The sequence below is a fragment of the Nerophis ophidion genome, unplaced genomic scaffold (genome assembly GCF_033978795.1).
Source record: "Nerophis ophidion isolate RoL-2023_Sa unplaced genomic scaffold, RoL_Noph_v1.0 HiC_scaffold_53, whole genome shotgun sequence".
In the NCBI taxonomy this organism is placed as follows: domain Eukaryota; kingdom Metazoa; phylum Chordata; class Actinopteri; order Syngnathiformes; family Syngnathidae; genus Nerophis; species Nerophis ophidion.
The window spans coordinates 134,481-152,861 of NW_026906975.1; the positions used below are offsets into that span (position 1 = coordinate 134,481).

Genomic DNA, 18,381 nt, shown 5'->3' on the forward strand with positions numbered 1-18,381 from the left:
TCCAAACAAAACCTTGCTCTTCTGACAGAAAAACATGATACAACCTGCCTATCATGTGATTCTACCATGTTGGCAAAATACAAACACACAATATATTGACATATATAACACATAAAACATGGAATTAGAAGTGAACAGTACCCATCCCTACCAGCAAGTGTTGTTGTACTGGAAACTAATTTACAAACACAACTTCATCACACACAATACTCCACTGTGGAATTGTTCTTATATTAAAATGAGAAACAAATCCATCTTTGTACAGCAATGGTTTGAAAAAGGCATTTGGTCACTGATGCACTTATTGACTGATAAAGTATTTTATTATTAGAAGATTTCATTAAGTACGACCTGCAAACAGACAAAATATTTTAAGCAATTATAAAGGCTTTTGTTCAAAATATTGTAATTCCTGTAAATCTTTTTTTTTTTTACTTCTTTACTATTTCTTCTTTACTGTATTTTCTCTGGAACAAAAAAAAATAGAAAATACCCATAATTTGAAAGTTTCCATTCTTCCAAACGCCAAAGGGTTAATTTAAGAAAAAAAGCCCCGGATTGATAACTTTAAATAATCTTTAAGATGTTGTTTTGCAATTGAAGACAACACTTGCTCATTCTGTGATAGGGAAACAAAATAAACACTATATTTTATGAATGAAATGAATGAATGAAATCCCTGTGAGACGATGTACAATATCGGCTTTTGCCTGAAATTCCAAACTTTGATTGATATTAATATTGTTTTGGGGATGTTGAAAAAGAAGAAGAAAAAAAAAATGTCTAAAACACAATAAGGGATCTTTCTGTGTGGAGTTTGCATGTTCTCCCCGTGACTGCGTGGGTTCCCTCCGGGTACTCCGGCTTCCTCCCACCTCCAAAGACATGCACCTGGGGATAGGCCCCTCCCACCTCCACAGACATGCACCTGGGGATAGGCCCCTCCCACCTCCAAAGACATGCACCAGGGGATAGGCCCCTCCCACCTCCAAAGACATGCACCAGGGGATAGGCCCCTCCCACCTCCAAAAACATGCACCAGGGGATAGGCCCCTCCCACCTCCAAAGACATGCACCTGGGGATAGGCCCCTCCCACCTCCAAAGACATGCACCAGGGGATAGGCCCCTCCCACCTCCAAAGACATGCACCTGGGGATAGGTTGATTGGCAACACTAAATGGTCCCTAGTGTGTGAATGTGAGTGTGAATGTTGTCTGTCTATCTGTGTTGGCCCTGCCACGAGGTGGCGACTTGTCCAGGGTGTACACTGCCTTCCGCCTGATTGTAGCTGAGATAGGCACCAGCGCCCCCCGTGACCCCAAAGGGAAAAGTGGTAGAAAATGGATGGATGGATGTTTTTAATTCACAAATGTATGTTTGAAAAACAAAACCATCCTTCCACAAACAATTCAGACATTTTCTCTCACTTTTTATTGCATAAAGGTCTGGGGACATACATTTAAAATAATCACAACACAATTATCAGAATACAAAAGAGAGTAATAAAGATAATAATAAAATGGATTACAGATTCCCAACAAATGATTCATAAAATCACACATTTTAAAATTGTATAAAAGACAACTGTTCAACTGATGTATAAAGTAAATAATAATATGCTTCCTGAAGTGGTCCAGAAGATGTTTCAGATGTGAACCAGTACATATGTATATCATATAAAGGTGATAATCTATGGGATGATTAATAATTACAAGTCTAAATAAGTAATACCTTTATTTTTCAAACGGTCTAATCTATCAATGTAGAAGCATATTGAACAGATTGTTAGACAAACAACAATGTCACACATGTTATATGTGCTGATGTTGTTAGAAAGTCAAAATGAAAGTCTGGACAGTTTATTTCAAATCCTGCAGTTTCATTTGCTGCTGCTGTTCTCACCAGCACACTTGTGTTTCTTACACTGGTACTTAGAAGACAATCTTTCACCACACACACTGCAACTCAACACTTTCTCTCCTGGGTGTCTTCTCATGTGTCTTACAAGGTTTGGTCGTCGACAAAAGATTCTGTTGCAGATTGAACAGGAATGCGATTTTTTACCAGTGTGGGTTCTAGTGTGTCTTTTCACATCTGTACTTCTTGTAAAACCTTTACCACAGATTGAACAGGAAAAAGCTTTTTCACCAGTGTGTGTTCTCATGTGTCTTTTCACATCCTGACTTTGTGCAAAACCTTTACCACAGGTTGAACAGAAAAAAGGCTTTTCACCAGTGTGTGTTCTCATGTGTACTTTCAATTTCTGACTTTCTGTAAAACCTTTACCACAGGTTGAACATGAAAAAGGTTTTTCACCAGTGTGTGTTCTCATGTGTACTTTCAAATGTTGACTTTCTGTAAAACCTTTACCACATATTGAACAGGTAAAAAGGTTTTCTCCAGTGTGTGTTTTCATGTGTCTTTTCAAATTCTGACTTTGTGCATAACCTTTACTACAGATTGAACAAGAGAAAGGTTTTTCTCCAGTGTGTGTTCTCATGTGTCTTTTCAGACGACAATGGTATTTAAAGGTTTTGTGACAGTGAGAACATGTGAAGGGAGTGTTGTCAGTGTGACATGTCTTATCATCTTTAGAGTCTTCATCATCAGTGTCAGGAGAGTGTGACGTTGTGTCCTCACTATCTGATAGTGGAGCTAAGAGCTTGTCTGCTTGTGATCCTCCACAGTGGTCTCCATCAGCTTCTGTTGTCATGTGTTGTGTTGAGCTGCTGCTTGGAGGCTCCCCCCCTCCCCTCTCCTCACTTTCACCTTTCACCTCATCATCTTCACTCTTCACAGGGACACCAGTCACTGGGAACTCCTCCAACCATTTAGGCTGACTGATGCCCTCTTCCTCCTCTTCCTCTTTAATGTGCGGCGGCTCTTGGTCCTCCTCTTCCTCTTTAATGTGCGGCACCTCTTGGTCCTCCTCTTCCTCTTTAATGTGCGGCGCCTCTTGGTCCTCCTCTTCCTCTTTAAAGTAGGGGGTCAGTGGGTCCTCCTCTTCCTTTTTAATGTGAGCGGTCAGCAGGTTCTCTTGCTCCTTAAAGTGAGGAATCAGTGGGTCCACCTCTTCATTTTTGATGTGTAAGATCAGTGGGTCCTCCGCTTGCCCTTTAATGTGAAGGGTCAGTTTAACATTATGGGTCTGTGGCGTCTTGCCTTCCTCTTTAATGTGGGGGGGATGTGGCTCCTCTCCTCCCTCTTTGCTGTGCTGGGAATGTGGTACCTCTTCTTTCTCGCGTATGTTGGGGGACTGTGGTTCCTTCTCCTGCTCATGGGGTAGAGGTTCTTCTTCAACGTCTGCGGGACAGGAGAAAACAAACATTCTTTAGAAAAGTCCAGCTTTGCTCAAATCAAACCAAATCAACTTTACTTATAAAGCACATTTAATATTTACCACAAAGTGCTGTACAATAGACAGGTTAAAAGATAACACAAGGGAAACTAGCAAACACACCACAACACAAACAAAGCCCGATAGATAATAAATAAAACATAGAAACAGGTTCACAGCAGGTGCATAATGGGCTGCCATAGCAAAATGGAGATCACAGAATGTTAAAGGCCATGGAATAAAAGTGTGTTTTTAAGAGTGATTTAAAAACAGGAAGAGAGGAGGCCTGTCTAACACTCAAAGTTAAGTTGTTCCAGAGCTTGCGAGTAGCAGCGGCGAAAGCTCTGTCACCGCTTAGCTTCAGCCTTGTGTAAGAGAACGTCAACAGCAGCTGACGTTACTGCCCCCCCCCCCCCATTATCTAAGGGATCAGGTGGGGGTGGGGGGGCGTGTTCAGCAAGGCCGAAGGAGGTCGGAGATGTATGAACCACACACAGACTGTACAAAGTTAAATGAGTCAATTACATTCAGGAAGCTCCTGGAAAGCGACTCGTCTGGGCTTAGGTGTGAATATTAAAATCACCAGCAATAAGGACAAGATTATATTTAGGCAGGATTTCAGGCCAAATTTCAGAAAAGTCAGTTATAAAGTCTTTGTGGTACTTGGGTGGTCGATGGACGACGGCACACAGGACGACATCAGAAAGACCCAGTTCAAACATGCACAGTTCCAAGCTTGAAAAGGAGGATTGCAGGCGTATCAGACGGCATTTAAATTCATTTTTAAAAACCACTGCTAATCCTCCTCCTTTTCGACCAGACGACCGCGGAGAATAAACGTAGGAACACTCTGGAAGCAGAAGTTCATTAAGAGGGGCGGACTCACCGGCTCTCAGCCATGTTTCCGTCACACAGAATTGGTCAAGTCTGCGGGAAGTTCAGGATAATCGTTTTGTTTGTCAAAGATTTTGCGTTCACAAGACTGAACCTGGCAGGGGCCACCACGTCCAAGGCCGCAGCTATTCCAGGTGGGGCCCGACAGACAGCCCGCAGGTGGCGGGAATCCACCCCGCGCCTCCGGGGGCGGGGACAGCAGGAGCAACGGCGGCAAGTCTCATCCTCCAAACCAACGATATAGGAACAAGCCAGGAACTGATGGGATCCAGCGAGCATGGGTGCAGGAGGAGACCGGATACCGCACCATTCCTCCTTCGGGAAGCCATGGGAAGCCGGGCCAGGAGTGCCCTAAATTTCACCAGCTGGCCGCCACGTTTACCACGGCGCCGGAGACACTGCCGCTGGGGGAGAGGAACCAGGGGGCGGGAAAGGAAGGCAGGAATCCATGCAGGTGAAAAAGCTGACTTGGACCCCAGCAATTACACAGTCGATGCTTGTCCTGGACTGTGGTGCCGGGGAACCACACAGTGATGGAGGAGGTGAGGATGGACTCGATGATGGCTGAATAAAACTGCACCAGCATCTTGGTCGGCACCTTAAGTTACCTCAGCTGCCGCAGGAAGTACATCCTTTGTTGGGCCTTTTTCGTCATACACAAGCAGTGAGCTGACAGAGACGAAAATAGACGCAAACAACACAAAAACGAACAGAGCTGACAGCGAGACACAGCAGGCCAAAGCACATACTAGCGCCATCTTTGAAATACCTAAAACTCATTGTTATATCAACGATCAGAGACAGAAACTCTTCATTTAACATAATGTCCTTGTTTGATGCTTCAAAACAGCTCAATTAACACATAAAAAGGAAAAGTGAAATAACAGACGGACAGGGCTTTGCTGTTTGTAACACACACACACACACAGCAAAATGCGCTAATGTTAAAAGCTAATTAGCCTTCACCTCAAGCCAGGACTGCGAGCGAGCTGAGCTGCTGTTTGTTTCTAGAACGTCAACGGGCTCATAGTGATGTTACTAGTACAAACCTTGTTTCCATATGAGTTGGGAAATTGTGTTAGATGTAAATATAAACGGAATACAATGATTTGCAAATCCTTTTCAACCCATATTCAATTGAATGCACTACAAAGACAAGATAGTTGATGTTCAAAGTCATAAACTTTATTTTTTTTACAAATAATAATTAACTTAGAATATCATGGCTGCAACACGTGCCAAAGTAGTTGGGAAAGGGCATATTCACCACTGTGTTACATCACCTTTTCTTTTAACAACACTCAATAAACATTTGGGAACTGAGGAAACTAATTTTTGAAGCTTTGAAAGTGGATCATTTTTTACCATTCTTGTTTTATGGAGAGCTTCATTCGTTCAACAGTCCGGGGTCTCCACTGTCGTATTTTACGGTTCATAATGCGCCACACATTTTCCATGGGAGACAGGTCTGGACTGCAGGCAGGCTAGGAAAGTACCCGCACTCTTTTTTTACGAAGCCACACTGTTGTAACACTTGTCTTGCTGAAATAAGCAGGAGCGTCCTTGATAACGTTGCTTGGATGACAATATATGGTGCTCCAAAACCTGTATGGACCTTTCAGCATTAATGGTGCCTTCACAGATGTGTAAGTTACCTATGCCTTGGGCACTAATACACACCCATACTATCACAGATGCTGGCTTTTCAACTTTGCGCCTACAACAATCCGAATGGTTATTTTCCTCTTTGCTCTGGAGGACACCACGTCCTCTGTTTCCAAATATGATTTGAAATGTAGTTACTGACAGTGGTTTTATGAAGTATTCCTGAGCCCATGTGGTGATATCCTTTACACACTGATGTCGCTTTTTGATGCAGTAACGCCTGAGGGGTCAAAAGTCCGTAATATCATCGCTTACGTGCAGTGATTTCTCCAGATTCTCAAAACTTTTTGATGATTTTACGGACCGTAGATGGCAAAATCCCTAAATTCATTGCAATAGGTCGTTGAGAAATTTTGTTCTAAAACTGTTCGACAATATGCATACAAATTGGTGACCCTCAGCCCATTGTTGTTTGTGAATTACTTAGCATTTCATGGAAGCTGCTTTTATACCCAACCATGGCACTGAACTGTTCCCAATTAGCCTGCACACCTGTGGGATGTTCCACATAAGTGTTTGATGAGCATTCCTCAACTTTATCAGTATTTATTGCCACCGTTCCCAACTTCTTTGCTTCTTTGTCACATGTTGCTGGCATCAAATTCTAAAGTTAATGATTTGCGGAAAAAAAAAAAAAAGGTTTATCAGTTTGAACATCAAATATGTTGTCTTTGTAGCATATTCAACTGAATGTGGCTTGAAAATGATTTGCAAATCATTGTATTCCGTTTATATTTACATCTAACACAATTTCCCAACTCATATGGAAACGGGGTTTGTAGTTGACTGGGAGGTGTTTACTATAATTTGGGGGGAGTCCGCTGGCTGATGCTTACCTGCTAAACACCTACCTGCTCATGACGAAGGTGGAGCACTAACTCCTTGCACTGTGAATACACACTGCTGATTGGCTGTTACTGCTCTGTCTGTAACCAATCAGATGGTTGTGTGGGTGGGACAATGCTGGGTGCTGTGTAGAGTACTGATGGAAACAGGCAGAACGAAGCAGCGCAGCTTGTTAAGACTTTAGATTAATATGTTCGTGTGGAAACTCGTTCGTTACACATCCGAACCGAACCGAAACTCCCATACCGAAACGGTTCAATACAAATACACGTATACACAAATACATCCCCAATCTTCACTACTAAACCTTTGAAATGTGCTGACATATGTGCTGCTAAAGGTAAATAAATAGTAGCCATATTGAATGTTTGCCTTCATTTGACCACGTGAGGTAAGGAGGACGGCCTCTAGGTCACATGGTTACACCCCAGCAATTACACTGTTGATGATTGATTTTTAAATGGTGGTGTTAAAAAGCAAGTTTATCTCCATCTTTAGTGATAAATGTGGCCCCCGGAAGAATATGTGTCACAAACATTGTATTAGATGATATGTGGATGTTGTGCTTACTTGGACTGTGATGAAGCTGTGAGGACTCAGGTGGTTTGTCTTCATGCTCTTCAGTCTTCACAGAGACAACAGTCAGTGGAAACTTGCTGACATCAGCCTCCTCCTGCCCTAAAATAAGAGGGCTGTGGCTCATCTTTGTCCCCTTTAAAATGTGAGGGCTGTGGATACTCTAAAGTGAAACTGTCCCCCTGCAGATGAGGGAGACATTCTTCTTGGTGTCCAATCAGCTGACGGATGTCTACAGGACACAAACAAATCACATTTTAACTCCTACATGCTATGAAATAATGTGCTGTGGCTATTGAAAATGTTATTAATCAAGTGTTCCACTAAGAACGTTTTCGATTAATCGAGTAACTGGATAAAACATAGTGTTGCTTGGTTAAAAACAAATTTAAGCAACTATAAGACCCTTCACTTAATAATGAACGGCCAATTAGTCTGAGATGGTATGAGATCAAGATGTCATCTTTAGATCAGGCTTGGTTTTTCCACAATCACTGCCCCGTTAAAAAGTTAAAGTACCAATGATTGTCACACACACACTAGGTGTGGGGAGATTATTCTCTGCATTTGGCCCATTACCCTTGATCAACCCTTGGGAGGTGAAGTGAGCAGTGAGCAGCAGCGGTGGCCGCGCCCAGGAATCTGTTTTATGGGGATTTAACCCCCAATTCCAAACCCAATTCCAACCCTTGATGCTGAGTCCCAAGCAGGAAAGTAATGGGTCCAATTTTTATAGTCTTTGGTATGACTCAGTTGGGGTTTGAAATCACAACCTACCCATCTCAGGGCAGAAACTCTAACCACTAGAACACTGAGTAGGTGGATGTAGTAGGTGTTGTAGTAGGTTAATGGCTGCACCAATATGAAGGAAATAATAGCTTTGACACACATATATAACTTGTCAAACCTGCCAGCTAGCAGGCTAGGTTAACAGAGTCAGTCACCATGGTAACTGACTCTGACTTTGTCTTACCTTTCTTATTTTTCGAGGTAAAACTCTTAAGCTTTCCATACTCAGGACTTTGCACTTAACCAGCTCTCTGGAATATTCCCCCGGTGACTGTGTGAGTTTTGTGTAAACATGTTGATACACATTGTTACAAACATCAACCTCTCATAAATATTGTGTGTCTGAAACTGTCTCGTTTTTATGAACAACATAAAACAATTAGTGCATCATCCTCACATAACAATTCATCTTCCTACAGACAATCTATTTAGGAATAGTGTTAATAATGAATTATAAAGTTAGTAAAGATGTGAGAGTAAGAAGTAAACAAACCTGTTCTGTGTAACACAACTTGATGTTTTTCATGTTGTCGCTCCTTCTCCTCTTTTGTTGGACAAAGTTCCTCCTCGTACTCTGCTGTGGTTCTTTGGCACATTTTCACACAATCACAACACTTTACACTCACACTTGATCTCTACTTAGTGATGTGTTTTGATCACTTCCGCCTCTCTTTGTTAGCAGCTAACAAGCTAAGCTAACTAGCAGGCTAAGCTAGCTCGAGAAGCATCAAAGTGCGCTCAGACTAATATAACCGGATGCAAACAGTTATTAACGATGTTTACCCTATTTACAAGAGTCTAATAAAGGACATATATGTGTACATGGAGGCCCAGATTAAGAACACTGAACTGTGACGACTGCAATAACGTCTTCACCGTCAGACGCCATCTTGCTTTGTCCTCGCCGTGTTTGGTTCGCGCGCAGTGTTGTCAGATCTCGCGAGAGAAACAAGTAACCAGCTCTTTTCCAAATCTCGCGAGAGGAATAAGTACAACCAGCTTTCCACCCCCGGTTTACTTCTTGTGAAAATAAAAGTAAACTTGTCCATTTCAAATCAACCAAAAAAAAACAAAAAACAAAACCTATTTCCATAAAAATATTTAAATATTTGAAAATGTTTTGAAACAACAGTAGCATCAGGAAAGAAAAACAAGAAACAAAATAAATATTACACTCATGGTATTCTTTTTGTCTTTGATGGTAATCGTTTTTATAATGTATTTTAGAATGTGGGAGGTTTTCATGTCCTTTTAAAATTTCCTTTGTCGTTATTTATATTATATCTATCTATATACCTATATATCGATATATATATATATATATATATATATATATATATATATATATATATATATATATATATATATATTAGGACTGGGCAACAATTTAAAATTTTAATCAAAGTTAATCGCACTATTTCTCCGATTAATCGCGATTAACTGCATTGTATACGCAAAGCCCAATAATGAATTCAAAAGTAGTGTGTAGTGCACCTTTATTGGAATTTTCTCTCACATGAAGAAAAGGGCCAAAACATTTGTTGTGCAAACACAATTTAAATCAGTCCTTGTTAAACAGTAGCAGTTAAATAGCATATTTTATGAAAATCAACTCAAAAAATTTAAATACAAACATTTAAGCTTATTGCCACTGCCAGGGTATTAAAGTTATCCTGTTTGTTATGGAAAATAAATATAATCTACATACAAATCTCTGAGCCACAATCATAACATCTGAACAGGCAATTTCTGAGGTAACAGCAGAAACATTTTTTTTTATCAGGGATCTTATGTTTAAAAAACCTATATTACAGGTAGTGGGCTGTTTTAGGGAATGTTTGATCAAATTATCCGTAGTAGCAATATTAATAATGTTGTGTTTATTCTGCGTAGTGCACTTAAAATAATTATGACCATATCTAGGAATTGATATGATGGGAATTTTCCGATTGTTTGCTTGGTGCTTTGATAAACTGAACGCATCATATACATGGTACTATATTGTGATGTTATGAGCCAGGGAAAAAAAGAACTACCCTACCCAGCATGCAACAGGAGTGAGGAGCATGCGTGGTAGCCCGGTATAGGTTGTGTCGCCATGATGGCATCTTGTATGTTGTGATATGCACGCTCTGAAAGCAAACGTTAAGAACTCAGCCAACACTCCTGGTCTGCATTATTCATAAATAGACAGACAACACATATACTCCGCTGCTTCACAGGCCGCTGGATGTAGCCGGCAAAGTATTCCCATGCTAGCTAGCCGGTCTAGCAAGCACGCGTCATTCAGTCCAAAACGGCCCGATCCATCCACATTCAGAATTGTCTGGCGGTCGTAAGTGATCCCGGAGTGACCACGCTGTAAGCCAGCCAGGAAATTTGCAGAATTGTCCGGTATTTTTGCCAAATGTTCCATCTTTACCAAGAGCCCATCGACGCCGAAGTACATCCGGGAGATGCCATCTTGTTAAGAAAAGGCGTTAACAAAATAAAAGCATGTAAACAACATACGCAAATGTGAGATAAAATAATTGTCGGTGTTAATAGATTGATGAGTTAACGCATAATTAACCCATTAATTTGCCCACCCCTAATATATATATATATATATATATATATATATATATATATATATATATATATATATATACATATATAGTTTTTTTATATAAATAGTTGGCAGCAGAGGCTCCATGTATTACCTGAAGAAACATTTGACTTCTGACCTTTCCACATTATTTCTCTCATCTTTACTGCTGAAGTTCAGCTCACTGAGGATGTAAGCTCTGTTTTTTGTATTTTAATTATCTTTAATTCTTCATAAACAGGCTAAAAACAAACCATTATTATGACTACTTCCTCATTTGTTTCACTCTCTACTAATTAAAACTATTCCAGCATGAAAACATTCAGGATGTTAATTCAAACAATATTACACATCCCCAAACGTACCATTTTATTATTGTATTAATATCATACGATATTACATTGAATATTCACATGTTAATGAAAATGTTTATTTCCACTCAGGGATTAATAAAGTATTTCTGATTCTGATTCTGATAATTACATCACTCTCATAAAGCCTTCAAAGCTGAATATGTTTTTACCATAGCTCAGCTTCACAATGTTGGAATATTGACTGCGGATATTGATATTCTTCTATTGTTTACAATATTACACTTTACTCTCTTTCTTTGCTCAAATGAACAGGATGAAAGTGTCTTTAATTGTCACTACTATCTATATATAATTATGTATATAATAATCTTCCATTCTTCACCTTCATTACCGCTTGATTTAACTCTCATCTTATTTTATCCAGAGAGAACTTGACCATAAAAAGATGGCTTAACATCAATAAACTGTCACTAAACTTCAATAATCCAATCAATCCACTTTATTTATATAGCACATTTAAACAACAATAACGTTTCCAAAGTGCTGCACAGCCATGTTAAAAACAATATTATGCTCCACCAATGACTGAATAAAACAAAAATAAATACAAATAAAACCAATAAAAACAATACAAAAACAATTATAATTAAAAACTATTTTAAAGGGTAAAATCAATTAAAACTGTAAAATAAAAATCAAAGTGTATAAAAAACACAGAGGACAACAGAGGACAGAGGACCACACAACTCACGTAGTGTTAAAAGCCAAAGAATAAAAGTGGGATTTAAGACGAGACTTAAAACACTCCACTGTGGAAGCAGTTTGAACATGGAGGGGCAGAGTGTTCCAGAGCTTAGGGCCGACCACAGAGAGGGCCCTGTCTCCCCTGGTCTTAAGTCTGGTCTTGGGCACCACGAGCTGAAGCTGGCTCTCGGACCTCAGAGCGCGCGCAGGAATGTAAATTTGGATGAAGTCCGAGATATATTGAGGTGCCAGTCCATGTAAAGATTTAAAAACAAACAGCAATGTTTTAAAATCAATTCTAAAATGAACAGGGAGCCAGTGCAAACTCTGAAGAATTGGGGTTATATGCTGGCGTTTCCTGGCCCCTGTTAAAAGTCCTGCTGCCGCGTTCTGGACTAACTGCAACCGGGAGAGAGCTGTTTGGCTAATGCCAGCATAAAGTGCATTGCAGTAGTCCAGGCCACTTCAAATAAAAGCATGCACGACTTCTTCAAAAAGGTTAAAAAATAAAAACGGTTTAACCTTTACTAAAAGACGAAGGTGATAGAAACACGATTTTAAAACGCACTTGACTTGTTTGTCTAGTTTAAAATGGCTGTGTATAGTGACGCCAAGGCTGGTGACTTTGGGACGCACATCATTTTGCAATAGTCCCAAGTCAGTGAGGGCCAGACCAAAAACTAAAATTTCCGTTTTTCCCTCATTCATTATTAAAAAATTCTGGGCTAACCAAGCCTTGACGTGGCATAGACAGTTAAGGAGGGGTGTCAGGGGGCCGTGGCCTTTTGAAATCAGCATATAAATTTGGCAGTCTTCTGCATAAAAGTGATAAAACACTCCATGTTTCTTAAAGATATCTCCAAGAGGGAGGAAATAAAGAGCGAACAGGATGGGGCCTAAAATAGATTCCTGGGGGACACCACAGTAAAGCGGGGCAGAAGAGGAGGTGGCGTCCCCCAGCCTGACAGAGAAGGACCTCTCAGACAGGTAAGATCTGAACCACGCTAACGCAGTCCCCCTGACAGCCACACAGTCTCTCAGGCGCTCTAAAAGAATTGTGTGGTCGACTGTGTCAAAGGCAGCTGTAAGATCTAAAAGCACTAAAATGGCAGAGCTGCCAGAATCAGACATTAAAAGCAAGTCATTAAAAACCTTTAAAAGTGCAGATTCAGTACTGTGCAAAGCTTTGTATCCAGACTGAAATGGATCTAAAGTGCTATTTTCATCTAAAAAAGGCTGCAGTTGTGCAGAACACATTTCTACAAAATCTTTGACACAAAAGGTAATTTGGAAATGGGCCGATAATTTGACAAACTTGTCGAATCAAGACCTGGTTTTTTAATCAAAGGCTCAACAACAGCTCTTTCACAAAAGGAGGGGACACAGCCAGAAATCAAGCTGCTGTTGATGATGTTCCTAACAGACACATCAATAGTGTCCCAGATTTCTTTAAAAAAGCGAGGGGGGACTGGGTCTGTGGAACATAACGAGGGTTTTAGCTTGCCGACTATTCCTGTAAGTTCAGGCATGGACACAGGCTCAAAGTGACAGAACACAGTCGAGCACTGAGTGGCCACATTAAAACTTAATGGAAAACGAGAAAGATTTGCCAGAATAGAAGCAACCTTATCATTAAAAAAGGAGAGAAATTTTTCACAAGTTTCACTTGTCATCTCCAGTGAAGTGGCTGGATTCGGTTTAAGAACATTACTGATGTTATTAAAAAGAACACATGGCTTACTGATGCTACTTAAAATTAAGTCTGACAAATATTTTGTTTTCTCAGCTTTAACCACACTTTGATAATTTCAACAGTTTTCTTTTAAAATTTGATAGGAGACTTCCAATTGATCCCCTTTCCACTTGTTTCCACTTAAAACTAAATATACCATATTTGGAGATTGTAAAAATGTAAAACACAAATTATGATGGATAATATTGAAATGAAAGGAATAAAGGTCATCACATTTTTAGGAGTTAATATAGATGATGAAGTAAGCTGGACACTACATGTAAGTCATATAAAGAAAACATTAAAAAATGGAGTGCGTTACTAAATAGAACAAAATACATACTTATGAATATTAACTATAATTATTGTACCCAACTTTAGTTGAGTCATACAGTGTTTATTGCATAAAGGTCTGGGGACATACATATAAAACAATCACACATCAATATTCATATTACACAAGAAAGTAAAAAGGACAATTAATAGAATGGATTATAGAGACCCAACAAATAATTCATAAAGTCACACATTTTAAAAGTAAATGATCTTGTATAAAAAAACAATTGTTCAAATGATAGATAGATAGATAGATAGATAGATAGAGAGATAGATAGATAGATGGATAGATAGATAGATAGATAGATAGATAGATAGATAGATAGATAGATAGATAGATAGATAGATAGATAGATAGATAGATAGATAGATAGATAGATAGATAGATAGATAGACAGATAGATAGATGGATAGATAGATAGATAGATAGATAGATAGATAGATAGATAGATAGATGGATAGTACTTTATTGATTCCTTCAGGAAAATTAAAAATTCCAGCAGCAGTATACAGAGTTGAGATCAATTAAAAAAAAAAAATAGTAAAAAGTAAATAATGGGGGTTTAAAAGGAAACAAAATAGAGAAATATTACAAAAAGAATAAAAACAATGGGAATAAAAAATATAACAGTAAAATAAGAATATAACAAGACAAAGTAGGCAGTAGTGACCATGTTATGAAAACGTATTGCACTGTTAATGTTTTGCATCCCCTGTCATCCTAGTACCCCCCGCCCCCCGCCCCAGAGAGGAGTTGTACAGTCTAATGGCGTGTGGGACAAAGGAGTTCTTGAGTCTATTAGTCCTGCACTTGGGATGAAGCAGTCTAGAACTGAACAGGCTCCTCTGGCTGCTGATAACACTATGCAGAGGGTGACTGGCATCATCCAGGATGCTCACCAGTTTGTCCACAGTCCTCTTCTCTGCCACCATCACCAGTGAGTCCAGTTTCATTCCCATTGTAGAACCGGCCCGCCTGATCAGTTTCTCAAGTCTGGAGCTGTCCTTCTTAGATGTACTGCCCCCCCCAGCACACTACCATGTAGAACAGAACACTGGCAACCACAGACTGGTAGTACATCCACAGGAGTTTTCTACAAATGTTGAAGGAGTGCAGTCTCCTGAGGAAGTACAGCCTGCTCTGTCCTTTCTTGTACTGGTGGTCCGTGTTAACAGTCCAGTCCAGCTTATTGTCCACCCAAACCCCGAGGTACTTGAATGAGTCCACGGTCTGTACCTCAACTCCCTCGATCACAATAGGTTGTGACCGTGGACTCGACCTCCCAAAGTCAATGACCAGCTCCTTGGTCTTTGACGGATTGAGCTGCAAGACGTTCGTGTGGCACCTGACAACAATGTCCCTCACCAGGTTCCGAAACTCCTCCTCTCTGCCGTCCCTGATGCACCCGACGATGGCTGTGTCATCCGCGTACTTCTGGATGTGACACAGCTCTGAGTTGTAGCAGAAGTCAGCGGTGTACAGGGTGAAGAGAAGAGGGGCCAGCACCATTCCCTGCACCAATGATGTATAAAGTCAATAATAATATGCTTCCAGAAGTGGTCCAGAAGATGTTTCAGATGTGAACCAGTACATATGAACTAAGAGGGATTTATGTGTACTCAAAAGCAAAGGTATGAACACATGTAAAACAAATATGTACATCATATATAAGAGTTCATCTATGGAATCATCTACAATTAGAAAATAAAATATGCAACTCTTCATTATTACAAAAAACATATGAAACACTATTATAAATAAGTATAAAAGTAAATTATGGATATCTGCACTTAAAATGTTTACTGTAAGTAACATATTTTATATACTATTTATTCTCACATTTTCAGTCAAAAATCTGTTCATTTCAAAGTACACAAATGTGTATATTAACTCATGTACTTGACTGAAATAAAAGCACTAGTCTGAAGTGTCTAATCTATAAATGTTAGAAACATATTAACATTATTGTACACACACAACAATGATGTCACACATGTTATATGTGCTGATGTTGTTAGAAAGTCAAAATGAAAGTCCTGACAGTTTATTTCAAATCCTGCAGTTTCATTTGCTGCTGCTGTTCTCACCAGCACACTTGTGTTTCTTACACTGGTACTTAGAAGACAATCTTTCACCACACACACTGCAACTCAACACTTTCTCTCCTGGGTGTCTTCTCATGTGTACTGTGAAAGATTGTCGGTGACGAAAGCTTTTGTTGCATCTTGAACAGGAGTATGGTTTTTCACCAGAGTGTGTTCTCACGTGTGTTTTTAAAAGGGGCCTTAGAGTAAAATTTTTACCGCAGATTGAACCCGAAAAAGGTTTTTCACCAGTGTGTGTTCTCATGTGTGCTTTTAAGGTTTGATTTGTTACAAAACTTTTACCACATTCTGAGCAGGAAAAAGTTTTTTCTCTAGTGTGTATTCTCATGTGTACTTTTAACCTTTGATTTATTACAAAACTTTTGCCACATTCTGAGCAGGAAAAAGGTTTTTCACCAGTGTGTATTCTCATGTGTGTTTTCAAATTGTGCCAATGCGTAAAATCTTTACTGCAGATTGAACATGAAAAAGGTTTTTCTCCAGTGTGTGTTCTCATGTGTCTTTTTAAATCGTGCCTCTGAATAAAATCTTTACAGCAGATTGAACATGAAAAGGTTTTTCTCCAGTGTGTGTTCTCATGTGTCTTTTCAATTTACTAGGATATTTAAAAGTTTTGTGAGAGTGAGAAGATGTGAAGTGAGTGTTGTCAGTGTGACATGTCTTATCATCTTTAGAGTCTTCATCATCAGTGTCAGGAGAGTGTGACGTTGTGTCCTCACTATCTGATAGTGGAGCTAAGAGCTTGTCTGCTTGTGATCCTCCACAGTGGTCTCCATCAGCTTCTGTTGTCATGTGTTGTGTTGAGCTGCTGCTTGGAGGCTCCCCCCCTCCCCTCTCCTCACTTTCACCTTTCACCTCATCATCTTCACTCTTCACAGGGACACCAGTCACTGGCATCTTGGTGACATCAACCTCCTCCAGTCCTTCAAGATGCTCTCTCTGCTGACTGATGCTGTGCTCTTCCTCTTCCTCTTGAATGTGAGGGGTCAGTGGATCCACATATTCCTCTTTAAATCGGGGTGTCAGTGGGTCCTCCTCTTCCTTTTTAAAATGGGGCATCAGTAGGTATTTCTCTTCCTTCTTAATGTGGGAGGGCTGTGGCTCCTCCGTCCGCATCCTGAAGCTGCACTTCTGTTGCTCAGGGTGAAGATGTTCTTCACAGACGTCTGCAAGACAAACACACACCATGTCTGCTCAGTCACACAATGCATTCAGTACTTTTACATGCACTTAGGAAAAACAAGTTATCGTATGAAGTGTCTTGAAATCTCAGTGACGCACAAACACGCTGCTCTTTACAACATTATTTACAGGAATAGAAAAACAAACCAGGACGACAGGACTTTCTACTATGGATAGACGATATGGTTTAAAATGTATTTTGCGATACATTATTTCATATAGAATTACTAATAAAACCATTTTAAAACAGGCTACATGTCAGGTTCAAACACTGATGACATCAATTAAACAAGACAAGATGCAAAGAATCAAACAGAGACATAATTCAATTTGGATTCAATTGAGGAGAAACGTGTCGACCTCTAACTTTTTACAGTGTCACCCACGCTCTGGCGAAAGATTGTACTCCCCCTTCTTTATTTTACTTTCTTCGACCACATGACCACAGCTACTTCGAGAGGGAAGTGTGTCGTAAACAGCGTTGCCTTTGGTTACGGAACAGTTCAAAAGAAAAGGTCGGAAATGAGTTCAAAAAGAGGTTCGTAAAACAGTTCAAAAAGACGTTCGTAAAACAGTTGAAAAAGGAGGTTCAAAAAGAGGTCCCCTGGAGGGGACACTGGTTCTGCTTCCTCTTTGCTTTTGTAGTACTTGGGTCAGACAATATCTTTATGTTTGATTATAATACATGAAAGAAAACAGGAACACCTTCATCTTGCTTTCCCCAACACAGTGGAGTTTTACGAGCCTTACTCTTGGTAGGTTTCAAAGACAGCTTTTGCTTCTCACCAGTCACTCAATGCAACACAAAGTTTTTGTGATAACTTAGAAACAATTATTCTAACACTACACAGGCTCCTAATTTAGTTGCTGAAATATGCAGTCAAATATTACATAATTTCCAGTATTATTTTGTCAAATAAATTAACCAGATATTAATAGTAAATAAACAAGTACATTAATAATAATCGTTTCGACAAAATAATACAATTAGAAAAGACACAATATGATACTGCATATGTCAGCTGCCAAATTAGGAGCTTTTGTAACCCGCTTTGAATTTTTTCTATCATCAATCATATATCAAATGATGTATCGTGACATATATTGTTATTAAGATATAGATTTGAGGTCATATCACTCATACCAAACTTTGGTTTGCCGAGTCATTTTGTTTGGCCCACCAAATATATTTATTTTTTTATAATCTTCAGATGTGTGTGTATTAAGGGTGTAACGGTACGTGTATTTGTATTGAACCGTTTCGGTACGGGG

At 39.6% G+C, this 18,381-nt stretch overlaps 1 protein-coding gene across 1 annotated transcript; it reads right to left on the bottom strand.

Moving 5' to 3' along the window:
- Nucleotides 1–1,409: 1,409 nt before the first annotated feature.
- Nucleotides 1,410–8,937, bottom strand: LOC133546970 (zinc finger protein 771-like). The gene is made up of 3 exons (XM_061892821.1): nucleotides 8,602–8,937; nucleotides 7,314–7,551; nucleotides 1,410–3,304 (listed from the first exon to the last, which is right to left on the bottom strand). Exons 2-3 carry the CDS (start codon nucleotides 7,444–7,446, stop codon nucleotides 1,881–1,883), a joined length of 1,557 nt encoding a protein of 518 aa, XP_061748805.1. The 5' UTR covers nucleotides 7,447–7,551; nucleotides 8,602–8,937; the 3' UTR covers nucleotides 1,410–1,880.
- Between the last annotated feature and the right edge of the window lie 9,444 nt (nucleotides 8,938–18,381).

Excerpts from the sequence above, each read along its gene's own strand:
- LOC133546970 (XM_061892821.1), bottom strand. The coding sequence starts at position 7,446 with ATGAGCCACAGCCCTCTTATTTTAGGGCAGGAGGAGGCTGATGTCAGC. Across the intron at positions 3,305-7,313 it reads ACAGCTTCATCACAGTCCAA|ACGTTGAAGAAGAACCTCTA; the intron begins GTAAGCACAACA and ends CCTGTCCCGCAG.